Raw genomic sequence first — 16,215 nt, 5'->3', positions numbered from 1 at the left:
CTGAAAATAGAGCATCATAAAGAAAGTTGTGGTCAGAAGTCCACTGAGCTTCATGCAGTAACGATAAGGGATATGTAACACTAGCAGCAATACTGCTGAGGTACTGAGAGCCGTATTTCTGGTAACAGTAGCTTTTTTTGATTTCAGTGCTTCATAACACAGGCTGAACAATGCAAGGGCTCTTACATTGACTTTCTGTAACTTTAAGTCGTTGCATTACTTGTATTTTCACCTTTTACAGTATGATTTGAAACAGTCAACATGGACTTTTCACGTCTACACACGTATACTCCTCCCCATTGTCTGCCAGAGAACACTGGCTATACATATGCACTCAGGTGAGAACTCTCTTCTTCTTGTAAAGAAAATGTATGTTCTCTGAATGTTGTTAATTCTGGAGAGTTTAACTTCCCTGGTAAGTAGCTGACTTCTCTGAAGAAGCATGCTTTGTTAGTCTGTTTGGAAACCGACTGGTGTGTCCTAAATGGAGGGAAGAATATGTCTTGAACAATGACTAAGATGGTGACTCAGTGTTTAGTAGTTGCTATGAATAACTAGTCTCCACCTAGTTACAATTGCTGTTTTATTTCTATAAATGTGTTGTCAAAATTCTTAGATGTTTTCCGGTATGTCTTGTAACTTCTGTGTGTGTTCTCTTTTGCAACTTGGCAACGTTTTCACTTCAAAACCTGGTTGATAAGCACTCATTGCCACTGGTGTGGAACTTGGCAGGAACTCGCATATTGATTACTGATTCTTAGCAAAACTGCTTGTTGTGTGACTCTGAAATCTGTGTTCTAATGAACTTATCTTTTTCTTGTGTCTGTCTATTAAACTGATCATTACTATACTGTTTTTCTTAAATAACTTCATTTTTCTAAAAACAACTGTAGTGTGTTTTCTAGGTTTTGTATTATGTATTCAAAATAAGTGGTGTGATGCTCGTTTGAGTTTGTATTAATAGAGCAGATTGCGGCTGCTGTTTTAATCTTGTCTAGTTCGTCTTGTTGAGTTAGTAGATGTATTTTGAAGCAAGTGTACATCAGTGAGCCTGAGCTATTGGTTTAGCTTATATTAAGTTTTAAAAAATAATGTTGTTTGTCAGGATGCAGTATGAGATTGCTTTTCTATTCTGTGCCTGGAAATCATTATTATGTATTTAATGTGTATTAAATACAGTATTTAGATTGGTAGGTGCTTGGCTACTTGCCAATAAAACAGAAGTCAGCAAAATTGTAGTTTTAAGACATCACTAACTTAATTTTCTTGCTTTTGTGTACTCTCAAATTGTAGCATTGTCAGTTTTTGTTGGGGATCGTGGGTTTTTGGGTGTTTGGTTTTTTTTTCAGCTACAGCCTGATGTCAGTAGTGTTGCAAAATGCGATGTGATTTATGTTGCATCAATTAAAGTGGAACTCTTCCTGAAATTTTAGAAAAATGTTTGTAAAATGTTGGTTAAATACAAGTGGGTTTACTAATTTCAAGAAAAGTCATGCTGGACAATGAAAGATGGTTTATGTGCCTTAGCCGGCAGATTCGCTGTTATATTGCTGAGTGTTTTTAGATAGCTCTATGTTGCAAATGTACCTTAGAGATTCGCTGAAATTTTAACTCTTTTACAGAGGACACCTTTCCCTATTGTGAGCAAGTAGGCTTTGATTCTTCGGGTTGTTTAGACAGTGATTTTTATGTCTCTGTGAGCGTATCTTTCTTTAAAACAAGCTGTGAATTTGTCATCTGATTTGATTTCTCTTCCCTAGTTGTTTTATTTGTTGAAATGATACTGGTATGTTCTACTGTGTAGTCTTTTCCACAGCAACTAATCTTTCTTGCAGACAAAGGGGAAGGAGTAGGTCTTGGTATTAGCTTAAGAAATTAAGATCTCTTTTTTTTTTTTAATTACGTGGTTTTTTGCAAGAATATTAGCAAAGTCAAGTGCAATGGCTTGCTTAAACTGGGGTTACGACCCTTTGAGCTGTGTTTTTCTTCTTGCCTACTATTTTGTTGGAGAAGAGTTTTGTTTCTCACTGAAACAAAGAATACCCAGGAGCAAAGGTTGACTTGCCAGGAAAGGAAGATGCATAATGATAAATGCCATTTAAAGATTGGAGGATAATTCATGATGACTTTGGGTTTCGTGTAGAAGACAGGTGGAGTCTTTGACTTCTTGCATAAATTAAGATTGTTGTTTTGCAAAACTGAGAACTTGTGGAGAGGCATTGGTAGAAAGGGAGGGTTACACATCTTCAAGCTTTTCAGCCTCCCATTTTGCTGTGCTAAACTGTATTAGGACAGGTACTTAGAAATGGATAGCACCATGGATAAGATGAAGTTTAATAACTGACTTAATGAAAGCAAGTATGGTTAAACTATGTTGAAATTAATTCATTGTAATCCTTCCTTGTGTAGAAAGGAAGGATTAGCAAAAACTTGTTTTAAAATGTCCTCTTGAAAAATTCTGTGAAGCTCCATGTACTAAAGTAATGGGGAAAACTGCTTGCTATGCTGCCTTTGTTCAGAGTGCCAGGAGAGTGTCTTTTGAGCAGCCTCTTGCTGGGTGTCTGCTTGCTGAATCTGTGCAGAATGCCATGTATTATTGATGTAGCTCTTCCTGCATTGGGTCAGTATTTGAAGAATTTGAGGAAAGGGTGAGTTAGGCAGGGTTGCTAATCAGAAATATTTTCATGCTGAATTTCGTTCCTTCTCCAACCTCTTCCCTATTTGTTTTGCTTATATTGTGATCTGACTTGTTCTGCCCTTGCCTATTCAATCATTACAAAATCTGTGAGTTTCTTTAAAGAAATTGGATTGTGCATGTAGCACTGCAGAAAGAAGTACAGTACAGTTAGATACCAGAAGCTATTAATAGAGTTGGTTATGACCTATTAATAGAATTTATATTAATACTCACTGGGATTACTGTGTGTTCATAACTGTAATGCTACTGCTTTGTGCTTTTACTCCTCCAGCTCACATCAGAAAAGCATTAAACTGATACAGCTAAATAACCTTTATCCTCCTCAAAATGCAAGTCAAACTTGTGAATCTCACCCACTTGTCAACATATAATTTACACCCCCCTTCTCAGGCTGATCTTTCCTTTTAGTCACCGTCATCTTTTGAGTTGTGTTGTTTTTCATCAATTCGGGTACCTTTAACACTTCTTTCTCTTCATAAATTGATAATTTGGTTTGATTTTTTTCTTCCTGTGTCAGAATATTGAATCAAGACGTAGATTCCTGCAAAATAATTGAATAAAATCCTGTATTGTTTTTATGGGTGTTCTGGAACTGATCAAACCTAGAGCTAAACAACTCATGGTACTGTCTTTGAGTTAATATAAGTAATATCCTGGTCAGAAAGCGTATGGATGTTCATATGCTGATTATATGCCTGCGTCCATGTTAGAAGACATCTGTTTAGCTATAGTTCTCTAGGTGTATGGCATTTATCTATTATTATCTTGAATAACTGAGAGTATTACTGCCTATTTCAGTCCAAGGAATACTTATAAAATAAATGACACTTCAGGCCCTCCAGGCAGAGCTATAGGTGTGCTAAAATTGGCAGACCTCGTCCTCATTCTACTTGTAAATATATAACTGGAAAATTAACCCACCGAAGCCTAGGACAGTCTTATTCTGCTGAAACTCATGTAGAGGAGATATCGAGGTAATAGTTAAGAAGCTGGAAATGTAAGACTAGATCCGGTCAGCAGATATGCCAGCAGCCATTAGAGCTGTTTGTCCAGGAAGGACAGCTTGTTTGTTTGTTTGTTAGCCATACTTACCAGATAGGAGTATTATCAATGTACAGATGTTCATTTCTGTCCTGGGAAAGGAAAGGCAGGGTTGTTTGGGTTTTTTTACTGCAGTCTTTTCTGTAGAACTAAAAAAAGGCCACTTTCCGAAGCGTGGAAAGTGAGCTGGCAAGTTAAGAGACTTCTAGATACTGTCCTGCTGACAGAGGACAGATGATTCATTTTGAATGTGAAGAGAATTATTATCCTGCATAAGCAAGCTCTCTTTTTGTTTAAAGAGGAAAAGATCCAATGATTTTAATAGTTTTTTAAAAAGTAGAGCCCAACTCCAAGCTATGTGTTCAACCCAAATAGATATAAATGCTCACTGAGCTACTTAATAACAGCAAGTGTTCATAAACAGAAACAAATTGAGGCTGGTCACAGCTGTCAGCTTATCCTGTGTACTTTGTGTTCTTGTGAATTGAGTATCTGTAAGGAACATTGGGTGAAGATGGGGAAAAGCAAATGCATAGTGGCAAGTGTAAATAGCAAAACTGAGTTCTGAAACAACTGTTTGGGGTGGGGACTCAACAGTAAACTATTGTGGCTCTGACCCTTTCAGAATGAACAACAAGAGGAGCCATTTTTAACCCCTATTCTCACTTCACGTCTGCCAGAATGCAAGCTATCTATACTTCATATTTTTGAAAACTGTAAAAAATTATGTCCTTTTATAAGGACATAATGTCCTCAACCAAATGTAGACTAAATCTGGTTTCACATGAGAAGTCTCCTGTCTTATTTCTTCTCCTCCTTCCACCAAAATTCAAGAAATGATTAATAAGCATAACGTGTATAGTAATGTAAACTGCGTTTGTCTTAAGCTATGCTTAGACTCCTGCCTTACACAGGGCAGGATTAGCAGGGCAGACCAATTAGATCAGTCAGGTAATGAAGATCTGCCATCTAATCTGTGCAACTCTTGAGTGACTGAAGAGGTTGTTTTGGACAAGCTCTATCTGGTCCTGTGGGCTGAATGGCCACTTGCTGCTGGAGCAACTAGATGTCCTGCGGTGCATTGTCTGGGTTAGTTTGTTCTAGCTGAAGGAAATACAGTTCACCTGCTCTGACACAGTCCCTTCTATGTGCTTCACTTTGCATTGTGGAGAAATCAAGAAACTCACTTTGAAAGCACCTACCTTGTCAGAATTGAATCACTACTGTAGGTGTAGTTACTAGGCCTTGTGATGTCAACTTATTTGTATGCCCAAGCAATACAATACATGCTATGTTGATACTTTGTAATCCTGCGATCTTTAATGATTGTGTAAAAATTATTTGTTAATTTTTTTGCACAGATACATTGATAGTAGCTGTTTATATGTATTTTTTAAAGGAAAAGCTTCCACTTCAAATACAGATTGCACACTAGGATCTGTTCATTCAGATGTAATTTCCTGGCTTGTTTTTCTTTGGGATTTTGGGGAGAAGGAGCTGCTTTTGATAACAATATCTTGCTCAGCTCTTTTTTAAAAAACAAACACATGAAAAACCCAGAAATATCTAAGTGACTGTTGTTAACAGCTCTATATCCCTGTGGTATGAGAAGGAACAGACTGTAGGAAAGCTGACCTAGAGCACGTAGCATTTAGATCTTTGGGTCACAGTGCTGCGTGGTTCTAGGACCTGGCCTTCTGCTGTGCAATTCTCTGCGACAAGCTCTGCTCGGTTACATGACTGACTGTTTCCTTTCATTGTAACTATGAGCATTGTGACACTATGAGCATTCTGCTTTAGGCTAAACTTCTGGTTTGCTAAATATATTTCTTGCTGATGCCTCTGTTTAATCTGTGTTTGCCTTGTGTTGCTGCTTTGTCTTCATTGTAAGTTTTCATGGAGGTTCTGGGATAATCAAGTGAAAGCGTGGAGTCAAGTTCCTGGGGTAACGATGTGCAGCTTGTCTACGTGTAACCTTGCCTCTGCAGGATAAAACAGAGAAAAATGGATGAAAGACTAAATTCAGAGTTAAATACTTCTAATGATTTGCTTTAAATTTTAAAAGTGCTTTTAAAGGATTTATTAAAGAAGTAATGGCAATTAAACTAATGTAGCTAAAGTAGGGAAGTCTTCAGGTATCTTGAAGCGGGGGGAAGTTTCTACTCATTGGGAGGTGGAAATTCAGAGTAGTGTGGCATGTGGATCTTTGGTTCTTAAAACAAGGAACTGGCAAAATAGAAATAAACTTTCACTCTAAATGAATCTTTACCTTGCAACTTAGATTGCCTCCATGATTTTTAATTTGCTGCTAGGTGTGGTGAAGAAACTGTCATGAGTGGCTTCCTCTCTCAAATTGGTCCCTGAAGAACTGTCTGTCTAAAGATGTATAATGAACGCTTGCTCTGGCTCAGCTTCAAACATGGTTGCCATGGTGTTTTTTTCTTTCTAACTGTGATTTATTTTCAGTTGTTAAACTTGTTACGTGAATTGCTTAAGAGAACCTTGAATATCTACATTCTTCTAAGTTAATTGGGTTACGTGGCATATCTTATATCCATATCTTATCTCCATAATGCCAGATAAACTGCTTTTCATAGAAACTTAGACAGGCTTGAAAGGCATGTTTGTGACTAGGGGGAATTTTCACTTATACTCTGCTAACTTTACTGTTCTTATTTTGCTTCAGTTCAAGTTACTCTTCATCTGCTTTGGATTTTGAAACTGAAAACAAAATAGATCCGGTATTTGATTCACCGAGAATGTCACGACGTAGTTTACGGTTAGCTGCTGCGGGATTTAATAAATCAGACAGTGCACGAAATGATAGCCTTCATGACAGCTCTTACACCGGAAACGTATCCTTTAGAGAACAAGGTTTTCGGTAAGCAGTTTTTTATCATCAGAACTTAATTTATTGGTTGGGGTCTTGAGACTTTCTGTTTGAACATGATAGCACAAGTGCAGGTTACCTACTGTTTTATTCTTTGTTCTCAGTGTTTACTTGGAAAATTTTGTTCAGTATGTGGTTTGCAGTGAAGTCTTTGCAAAAGTATAGATGCTAGAACATGAGGATTTTCTTTTAAACCTCACTGGAGCTGATTGTTTTCTTTTTTTTTCCTCATTTAAAATGAGAGATGAAGAGAAACTTGCATCTTTAGTGCTATGTCTTACTTGTCTGTGCTTTGTTTCCTAGGATGATGAAGCGAGGCAAAAGTATGAATAAACAGTCTGCCACTGTAAGACACACGCCAAGGAAAGAACTATCCAGCTCTTCCATTTTTAGCCAAAGCAGTTTCAATAGCCATGCCAGTGATGTGTCAATGGTATCCACTGTACTGGACGAGTCTTTGATTCGAGAGCAGACAGAAGTTGATCATTTCTGGGGTAGGTAATCATTGCTATTGCTCATATCGGACTAGGAAAACTGCTTATGTTTTGATGTGTATAAACACATGTCCCTGTCTTCCCTCTTTTCCTCATCCATTTTTCCATCCTGCCTTCAAACTTACTCTTTCCCTGTAGACATCTGTTTGCTAAGAAGCCTACTGGAAGTTTGCAGTTTATTGAGCAAACTTGAGTCACTGGCACAGTCAACATCAGGACAGGTTGCACAGTCAAGTTAATACACCAGGCAAATGTACACAATTTTGTGATGCAACACCATAGATTGTATAGATGTGATCATCACTTTCTTCAAAACATGCATAGAGTACTGTATTTAAAGAATGGTAACATGTAAATTCTCTTTGAAAAGCCAAGAGAAAAGCACTTTCTTGTTTGTTTATAGGCCAAAGTGTGTTTCTACTTGACATACCTTAATCTGAAAGTTTCAAGTTAGTGGCACTTCAGGATTTCCTGCGGGGGTTTTTGTTTGTGGCTGGTTGGTTTGGTTTTGCAAATTTATACAGCTGTGCTTTCCTGGAACCTACCTTTTTCACTGAAGAAGAGAATACGGGACTTGTCCACCTAAAGTGTTGTGTAGAAGATCAGCAACTTACTATATGTCTCCCAGTTCAGACTGTTTTCAGTCAATATGCTTGGGACCTTCCCAGAGTCCTAATGTAAAGAATTGTTTCAATCTTAGTAGAATACATTCTAAACTTTGGATTACCTGGCTCTTAAAGCAGGGTCTGAAAATACAGTAGTACAAAAGTAGTTACCAAGCAACAGTAACAGCATAAGCTTGTAATTAGCTGCTTTAAAGTCACATGGGAGCTAAGAAAAGGTGTAGTGTCATTCATACTATTTTGTCTGCTGCTTCTGTGGTAGAAGGCTTTTACTAACTGTTATCCTAGTAAATTAATGTCTGAATATAGGGATCTATTCCTGTGGTGGACTGCAAATTATGTTAAATACTAATCATAAAGTGGCTTGTCTTTGCAGTCTTAAAATTAGTGGGACTCTTAATTTGAGTTCGTGTGATATACCATAGCTGATTACAGGACTTCCTTATGTTGGGACCAAACTTGTATTTTTATTTTTTCCTTTGAAGGTCTTGATGATGAAGGTGACCCTAAAGGTAACTGCACTTCCCTTTTCCTTTCACATGCATTCTATTTCATGGCAATCCTGATGTCTGCCTGAATGTTTTGCTCTTGGTTTGCTAGGTAGCGATACTACACTGATGCAGGGCAATGGTGATATAGCAACCTCAGAAACGCAGAGCTCGATGGTCAATGGCTACACCTGCAGCGACTGCAGCATGCTTTCGGAACGGAAGGAGGTTCTTACAGCATACTCGCCTCCTCACGTGCCATCTTCCAGAATTTACTCTAGGGATAGAAGCCAGAAACATGCATCTAGTAAGTTGCTTTCTCTTGTGTCTTACCTGGATAGCAGGATGGTGTACAGTTCAGCTGATGCATTTTCCATGTAGTGTTATTTATGTGCCTTTACTCCCCTGTTAAATTTATCAGAAACTAAATTCTAGAGATCAGCTTATATGAAATACCTTTTTCTAGATCTGAGACTTAATATACTTGTCTGATATATAATCATTCTTTTTTGTTTTCAATGCTTCTGTCAATTGAACAATTTCAAAGTGAAAATGCTGTGGTATCTGAAGTTACATTTCTAAACTGGTATTGAATCTGTATGTGTCTGTGTACGAGAGTTTTGCTCGAGGTTTTCAGATGGAAACTTTTTCTATGCGGTCCACTTTTTTTCCTCACAGGAACTTTCAAGATTGAGTAGAATTGTTACTTCACAGTGCTTCTGCTATCCAAGAAATATCTGAGAGTTACCTTCCTGCTTTCTGCTTTGTTGTTTTTCCTCCTCATTTAACCTTGCAGCTTAGTAGTGTTTTTAGAAACTAGACCTCAAAAATTAAACTCTAAAGGGAAAAAACTTGTTCCAATGAGACTTCCTAGTGACTACATTCCTAAAGCTCAAACAAATGAATCTGCTTTAAATAAGATTCTGCCTTTCCAAGTCAATCTCCTTTCTGTGGATGGTTGTCCTCAGTGTCTTGACTCTGCCTGCCTGTTGCATAGCATCCTGAATTTCTTGATTGTTGCTAGTCCTTGGTTGTCGTGAAGTGGTTCCTTGAGCGGCCTGGAATTAGAATTTTGGCCTTCTCTAGGTGTGTTATTCTTGAAAGAAGTATGTTTTCAGTAGCAAGGAATTGGTTTGTTTGGCCTTCAAGGAGTGACTTTAAACCAATAGAATTCCTACCCGTGCTATGCGTTTCTCAAAAATATTTGCCTCAAAACATTTAATATAATGAACTGAAAGTGACACTATGTGAAAACTGTTTTCTGTGCTCCCACTTTTGTATTCACACAGGATAATTTTATAAGGAACTCATCCTTTTACATTCTTTGTAAATTTATTCCAGTAGCTTGGGTTCAGCTTGGGAAGGGGCACACAATCATGGCAGGAATGTGGCTGACTCTAGGAAAACAGCTGTCTGGGGCACTGCAGCTTTGTTCCCATGGCTCTGAGGAAGTGTGTGTCTGCAGCAGCTGAGGCAGAGCATTGCAGTAACTTCTTCCAGTGTAGAGGCAAGAAGATGATGAAAAGTCCTCACGCTTTCAGATCAAACTAAGGATGTAGTTTGTCTCAGAATCCACAGCTCGTGGTGTTGAGAGGTCCTGAGTTCTGTAAGAAATTCATTGCTATTTAAAGTTCTTAATTCTCACAAAGAGAAGGTATTCTTGCTGAAGCCATTGTCTTGAAGGTGTTTTCCCTAGGATGTGTAGTTCTTATAAAAGCTTTGCTATAAAATCAGGTGCATCCAAACTTTTCAGAAAATGCTTGCTTAAATTTCACACTCCTGGCTACACAAAGGCTTTCTGTGCTTCATCCTCACTCTTCCACAAGCTAATGGTCACCAGACAATAGACATACCTCTTCATGTAGGTGAATAATTTGTATTCACACTGTTTTTTTTTCAATAGGAGGAACCTATTTCTACATGAGTAAGATTCTGCGATTGGTCAAACATGCTGCAGCATCTTTTGCATCACTATTAGTGCAACTATTTCAAATGGTTTTGCTGAAGCTGGGTTATGATTTTAAAGGTACCTTTTTAGTTGTCTTCCTTGGCTCCACACAAAGCCAGAGTATATGTGTTGGGTTTTTTAACCTTACAGACTTCACTTTTGGCATTGCAATGTTCTTCTTCTATAGTCTTCTGGCTGGCTCCTGTCTTTCTCCCTTTTTTTTATCTCCGTTGTGCTTTTCATACTTTCCTCCTGTTTGGGAAGAATCAGGATTCATGTATGTGAGAAGTGAGTTTCAGTTAACGATTTTGCTAAGAAGTGGTAGAAGGTAATGTTAAAACTGAGAAACTTAATATTTAAAAACTGCATGGTGTGATAGTATGAAATCATAACTTTTCAATGGTTTCAGGTGTGGACTATCTTGTTACCCTTAAGCTACTGTGCCCTTAAAGCTTGTCTAGATCTGTCTTGGAAAACTAAAACTAGCCTCATCACTCTGCACTGCTCTAAAGTACGTCTTGTTTCCCCTGAAAATGTTTGATTCTTCTTCAGTGCTTTCTCTTCTCTAAGACACGCTCTACAAATGAAGTGAAATTGCCATAGGCAGAAGGTAACTGATTTTTGTGTGTGAATAAAACTTTCTTCTTTCCCCGTCTCTCTGCCTCAGTGCCTTATCACTTGCTAATGCTCTCCTTTCAGTCTTAAGATTTCTGGTAAAACCAGCACAAAGATGTAACAGTTGGACGGAATGATGGGAATAGGGACTCAGACTTCGTGTTGTTACTTACAGGCTTTTTTACTAACTTTGCTATCTGAAAAGGAGCAGAAAGATCTTGGAATGAAAAGGGCTCCTGTTATTTAAAGAAAGAAAAAGGTGATGGCACAGAGTAGGCTTCTTCCTTGATTATTTTCCAGGTTTCCCGTGAGTAACCTGGCTGTAATAGTGCACCAAGCCAGTTTAGCTAAAATCTGTGTATGTGGTAGCAAAAACACGCATGGAGGAAAGGCTTGGAACTTGGAAGTTACGTTCTGTGTGTGCTTTTTGAATGTGTTGCAGCTCACTCAGACTACTGTGGCAGCATGAACATGAAGGAGTTTTACAGAGAAGACAGCCATCTTGGGGTAAACGAGGAATCCATCTGTAAGTGTAATGGTTGATGTTGTCTGCCAGCCTCAGCTGTGCACCAGGTTGTGACTAGAATAGTAATATCAGATGCCCTGTGACTCTGTGGAAGCTACAGAGTAAACGTTTGTTTTACAACTTAGATGTAGGGGGGAGAATGGTGATGGCCTGGCGAACGGTAATATTTCCCCAAGCAAGTTTAATTCTGCTGAAGTTTGCTTAGTGGTTTTTGGCTTGATAACTGATATAAACAAATAAACTTGTTCCAGTTAGCTTGTAATGATTTGATCCTGGCTTTGTCCCATTAATCAACTGTTACCACAACCAACAGGTGATGACTGTAAGGGGAAGAAACACCTTGAAATGTACACCACAGACCACATGCAATCCTCATGGGCTAGCAGGGTAGCAAGGACCATTTGGCACACCTTTTCTCATGCAGGTTGACTTGGACCTTTTTTCTTTTGCTTTTATTTTGCTTTGCCATCTCACAATGTTAGTCATACATACTGTTTTGTTTGTCTTTTTGCCTTCATCTATCAAAGTAGATTAAAAGTGTAAAGTATCTAGAAAATTAACTTACCACCTTTCTGTTTTGACTTCTTGCTCTGATGCTAGCTTTTGTACAAGCTTGGCCCACTGCTTACCTATAGCTAAAACAAGGTGTGGGGACAGCATACACCTTGTATGTTAGAAAGAACGAGTCAGATTGTTAACTTACGGCACTGTGAGGAAGTCTGTACACTCAATAGGTTGAAGATTGCCTTTGAATGAAAGCAAGGTCTGAGGTACTGGTATGCAGGTTATTCAATAAAGGGTTTTTAACATTTTATTTTTGTTCTAGTGGTAGTCAATTTTTACAGGAGTCTTATATAGGGATAGAATCTTCCCTGTGGGATGAGCGTTCGCTAGCTTGAATGACAGAGGCATCAAGAATCTGTTGAGTGCTCTTTATTCAGCAAAGGAAAAAGATTTGAGACACTGCAGTCACCTAAATGCTTTGCAAAAGATTGGGTTGGTATATCTACAATCCCTCAGATTAACTCAGACATACCTGCTAGTCTAAAAATGTAGGATTATTTTCTAAATGCGTGCTACGTAGTTTATTCTGTAGAACAAACAGTCCTAGTTTTGGATATAGTAATTATTGACTTCAGTGAGCTTTAAGTTACAGCATTTTGTTATAGTGCATTAGTTGGGGGTTTTTTGTTGGTTTTGTTCTTTTAAAAAGAAACTTTAAACTGACAATACTGAGGCCTTTGGGAACTCGATTTAATGAAAATTTACCACTTGTAACTTTAGTGGGGAATATTTTCTGTTATTTACAGTTAATTCTTACGTGTCATTATTTAATTTTCACTAGGATTTAAAATTTTTGATTGCTTCCTCCTCTACACCTGAACCTAGCTAATGAACTTGATGTATAATTTGGAAAAAATAAGGTGCTTTGAAAGTAATGACATATTTAAAACTTGTTTTTAAGGGAGTACTGGGTGGTGGTTTTTTCCTTCTGTTATACTTAGCATGGCCCTGTTAAAAAAACATGCTATAAAATGTAAACTTTGATCTTGGAAAAGTGATATTCCAACTGCAGAGATGCTGTTGATCGTTCAGCTTATCTCTATACATAAGAATTCTGTTTCTAAATTGTCGTAGTTTCACTTGGCTTCATATTTAGCGGCTTGCTTTGCTTTTAGATAGTGAAGAACCAAGTGCATAGATCACTGAGGTGTGGTGTGAAATTATGCTGAACACGTAATAGGCAGGGGATGGCATTTGTTTTACTGCATCTGCTGCACAAGAACCTCAAGGCCCTTTACATCCCTTACCACATAGTTAATTTGTTACAATCTAGGTTACTTTATGCTTCACGTGTTGCGAACAGTGGGAGCAACCGGATGGCTTGTGTCCGAGAAGGTGGTGTCTCTACTTTGGCTGGCCATTCTTGCCCCAGGTTACTATCCTCATCGTGTGTGTGCGCGTTGCCTGTTCCGTTTGACAAACTAGGAATCTGCGGCGCCTCGCTTACGCTCATTCAACTGTGCTCATGCTGTGCCTTCTGCATCTTGAAATGCATGTGCTACTTCACTTTCGTGACCAAATAATGCTTAATGAGAGGAGGAGTTTCTGTTCACAGGCGTAATGGGAGATGAACCAGGCTGTTTCATGAGGGAATAAGTGTGTGAACAGGACAAAGTATGGTGTGTCGAGAATAATGGGGTGTGTCTGGTTTGGTAGTCACTTCCTATCCTGGTATTCCTCTGAACAAAAATTGATGCTTTTAATCTCTGCGTTTCTTGAAACATGCTGAGATCTTCAGCGCATGGTACCTTGGATTCAAACATTAATACTGAATTACCAGCAAGACTGTATTGCTATAACAAACAAGTATTTCATCTTTTTGCATGGCTGTTGGTTTTGTCAAGTAGCTGATGTGATAATGCTCTCATATCTGTGTTATCTGGATGTTACCAAGCTGCATGTGTTGCCTGTGCTCATGCATTTCTCTGCTGTGCAAAGTGTTTGTGGCCACAGTTGCCTATTCCTCTGTGTGGTTTCTTTGAACGTGTGCCGCAGTAATTACACTGCGCACTGCCACATTTTGTCTTCTAGGGAGGGCAGCTTCTGGCGTGTTCAGGTTGCTTAGAACTGGCTGGTGTCAACTTGTTACTCAGATGTCTTTGCTCAAGGCGTTTCTTTTAAGAAGGTGTGTATCCTTTGAAAAAATAGTTTTGTGAGTAAATTGTTTACCCAGTTATAATATAAAACAAAATATCGTAAATTTATTGTTTCTTGTAAATTTAATCCTTTCTCTTTTTCTAGATGCCTTCCAAATATCTGCAAGCTGTTACTGTTTCTTATTCCAATCCTGTTTCTACTAGGTACGTGACTTGTAAGCACACACTGATTTGCATTGTAACTAAACAACAGCTGTTCTAAAATAGTTCTTTTAGCTGAACTTTTGGTTTATGAAGAAGATGCAGAAGCAAAAAAACCCAAGTGTGTTTGTGAACAGGGCAGCAATTCAGGTTCTCAAAGTACAGACAAGTCAATGAGCTTTCCCCTTGCCATGAGAGAAATACTTTTGACTTAATTTCGTAGAGCTCTTCAGATAGAGAGCGGATGACTTAGTAAATTCACCAAGGTTGTTTTTCTTTGCCTCCCTTCATAGAAATAGCAAGGGTGCAATAAAGAGTAGACTGTGTTACTGATTGCTTTGGTTGTTGTTGATCTTAAGTATGGTTACGTTTCTTTACCAACTCATCCTAAGTCTTCCCTTTATCGTAGACCATGCTTTAGTTGCTTAACATACTGCTTAGTTGACAATATCCCAGGCCAGCATCTACTTGGAAATAAACTCAATTTAAAATATTTCCCCAAGTGTTGGGCCACTTCTGAAAAGCCCTTTCATGTCTTTGTGTCCTAAAAACCTTATAGCTACTTTGAGGAGAAGATGCAGCTTCTCAGAAACTTACAGTGGGGTTTCTAAATCCTCTGTACTAGGGAGAATAAGAAAGGTAGAAGTTACCCTGTGTAGAAAATGCTGCTACTTCTCACCAAAATATTGCAAAAATAAGAGAAAATTTTGTGAAATACTAAATTGTTTCTATGGAAGCCTAAGTTTGCTCCAACTTCTGATATTATGCAACATGGTGTGTAGTAAGTAGGGTATAAGGCAAGATAGTTTCTTTTGAGATAAAGAGCAGTATTTACATCTGCTTTCAGTGAGCATGGCCTATCTTAATCAATGAGACTGAGGTCCCAGGGAAGCAGCAGTGTGAGATTAAGGATATATCATAATCCATAAGTGCAGGTTACCTGCCGTACAGCTGTGTGAGTGCTACTGATAGGCATACCCCTAATATACTTGAGAGCTTGATTTAATTTTAAACCTGGCTCATGCTGATTTTTATTTGGACTGCTGAAGTATCTGCTGTGTGGTGTCTACGTTGCAAACTTAAGGTAGCTTATGTCCTTAAGTGATTCGTAGATGTAAGCAGTCTTAAGGGAGAATTCTCTTGAACAGCCTTTTTGCTTTTGTTTTTCATCTAGGTATTTGGTTCTGGGGGTTTGGTGGCTTCGTTCCATTTTTACCTTCATTGAACTGGACAAGAATTGATAGAATACAGAGAGTAGATGACTCTATTCGTGTTCCTGAACCACAGGCTGATTCTTTTCACTCTGTGCAGCCTCCGAAGGTAAGGGAGAACAGTCTAGGGAAGAACTCTTATATCTTTTAAGACTTCTTAACTCTCATGTGTTCAATATTTTGCAGTAACTACTTGAACCACAAGGGTAATGTAAATAAATGTCGTGATTTTTGTATATTTAAAAAAAAATCTTTATACCTTAGGATACCATAAATATCTTTGATCCTGGTCGTGTAAGTGAGCTGGAGAGGCAAATGGCCTTCGTATCTGACAGATGCCATCACCATGACGAAAAATATAGCAAAGTGATGCTTCTGCTCCGTAATCTTCAAGATCAGGTCACCCAGATGAGTGACAAAAGTGAAACACTGATGCTAATAAAAAATGTGATTGATCAACATCTTAAAGATATGAAAGTGGAGGAAAAGGTAAGTTAGTCAGTTACTGATTATCAATGTTTTCTGATATGGGGCAAAGTATTCTGTTTTCATAATGCAATTTGATTAGCAATTTGACTTTAGGACTCTGTTACAGAATTAACTGATGGGTGGTAAATGTCAGGGAGCAGTCACTGACATTTGTTCCTCCTTTGTTATAGCTGACAAAGAATTAATTCCCCATGAGTGGTCTAAAGTAGAATCTTCCATTGCTGAAAAGCAGCAGGATTTGTCCTGTTTTCATACAAAGACTGTAAGAAGGACTAGTAAAAGAGAAGTTTTGTGGTAAACTTCCTTGTGTTTAGCCCTTACTACTGCTGAA

The 16,215-nt window shown here is 38.2% G+C and overlaps 1 protein-coding gene across 1 annotated transcript in view; it reads left to right on the top strand.

Annotated features, from left to right (window-relative positions):
- The first annotated feature begins 243 nt into the window (after positions 1-243).
- Positions 244-16,215, top strand: part of SUN1 (Sad1 and UNC84 domain containing 1) — a 22,780-nt gene continuing 6,808 nt past the window's right edge. The window contains exons 1-13 of the mRNA XM_010142843.1: positions 244-338; positions 6,426-6,620; positions 6,933-7,123; positions 8,232-8,258; positions 8,347-8,541; positions 10,138-10,260; positions 11,240-11,323; positions 11,637-11,747; positions 13,161-13,259; positions 13,919-14,012; positions 14,129-14,187; positions 15,359-15,504; positions 15,660-15,884. Of these exons, the coding sequence (XP_010141145.1) occupies positions 262-338; positions 6,426-6,620; positions 6,933-7,123; positions 8,232-8,258; positions 8,347-8,541; positions 10,138-10,260; positions 11,240-11,323; positions 11,637-11,747; positions 13,161-13,259; positions 13,919-14,012; positions 14,129-14,187; positions 15,359-15,504; positions 15,660-15,884 (1,626 nt within the window). The 5' untranslated portion in view covers positions 244-261. The remainder of the gene's footprint in view (positions 339-6,425; positions 6,621-6,932; positions 7,124-8,231; positions 8,259-8,346; positions 8,542-10,137; positions 10,261-11,239; positions 11,324-11,636; positions 11,748-13,160; positions 13,260-13,918; positions 14,013-14,128; positions 14,188-15,358; positions 15,505-15,659; positions 15,885-16,215) is intronic.

The sequence above is a fragment of the Buceros rhinoceros genome, unplaced genomic scaffold, assembly GCF_000710305.1.
Source record: "Buceros rhinoceros silvestris isolate BGI_N320 unplaced genomic scaffold, ASM71030v1 scaffold16769, whole genome shotgun sequence".
NCBI lineage: Eukaryota > Metazoa > Chordata > Aves > Bucerotiformes > Bucerotidae > Buceros > Buceros rhinoceros.
This window is presented reverse-complemented; position numbering and strand designations above follow the sequence as displayed.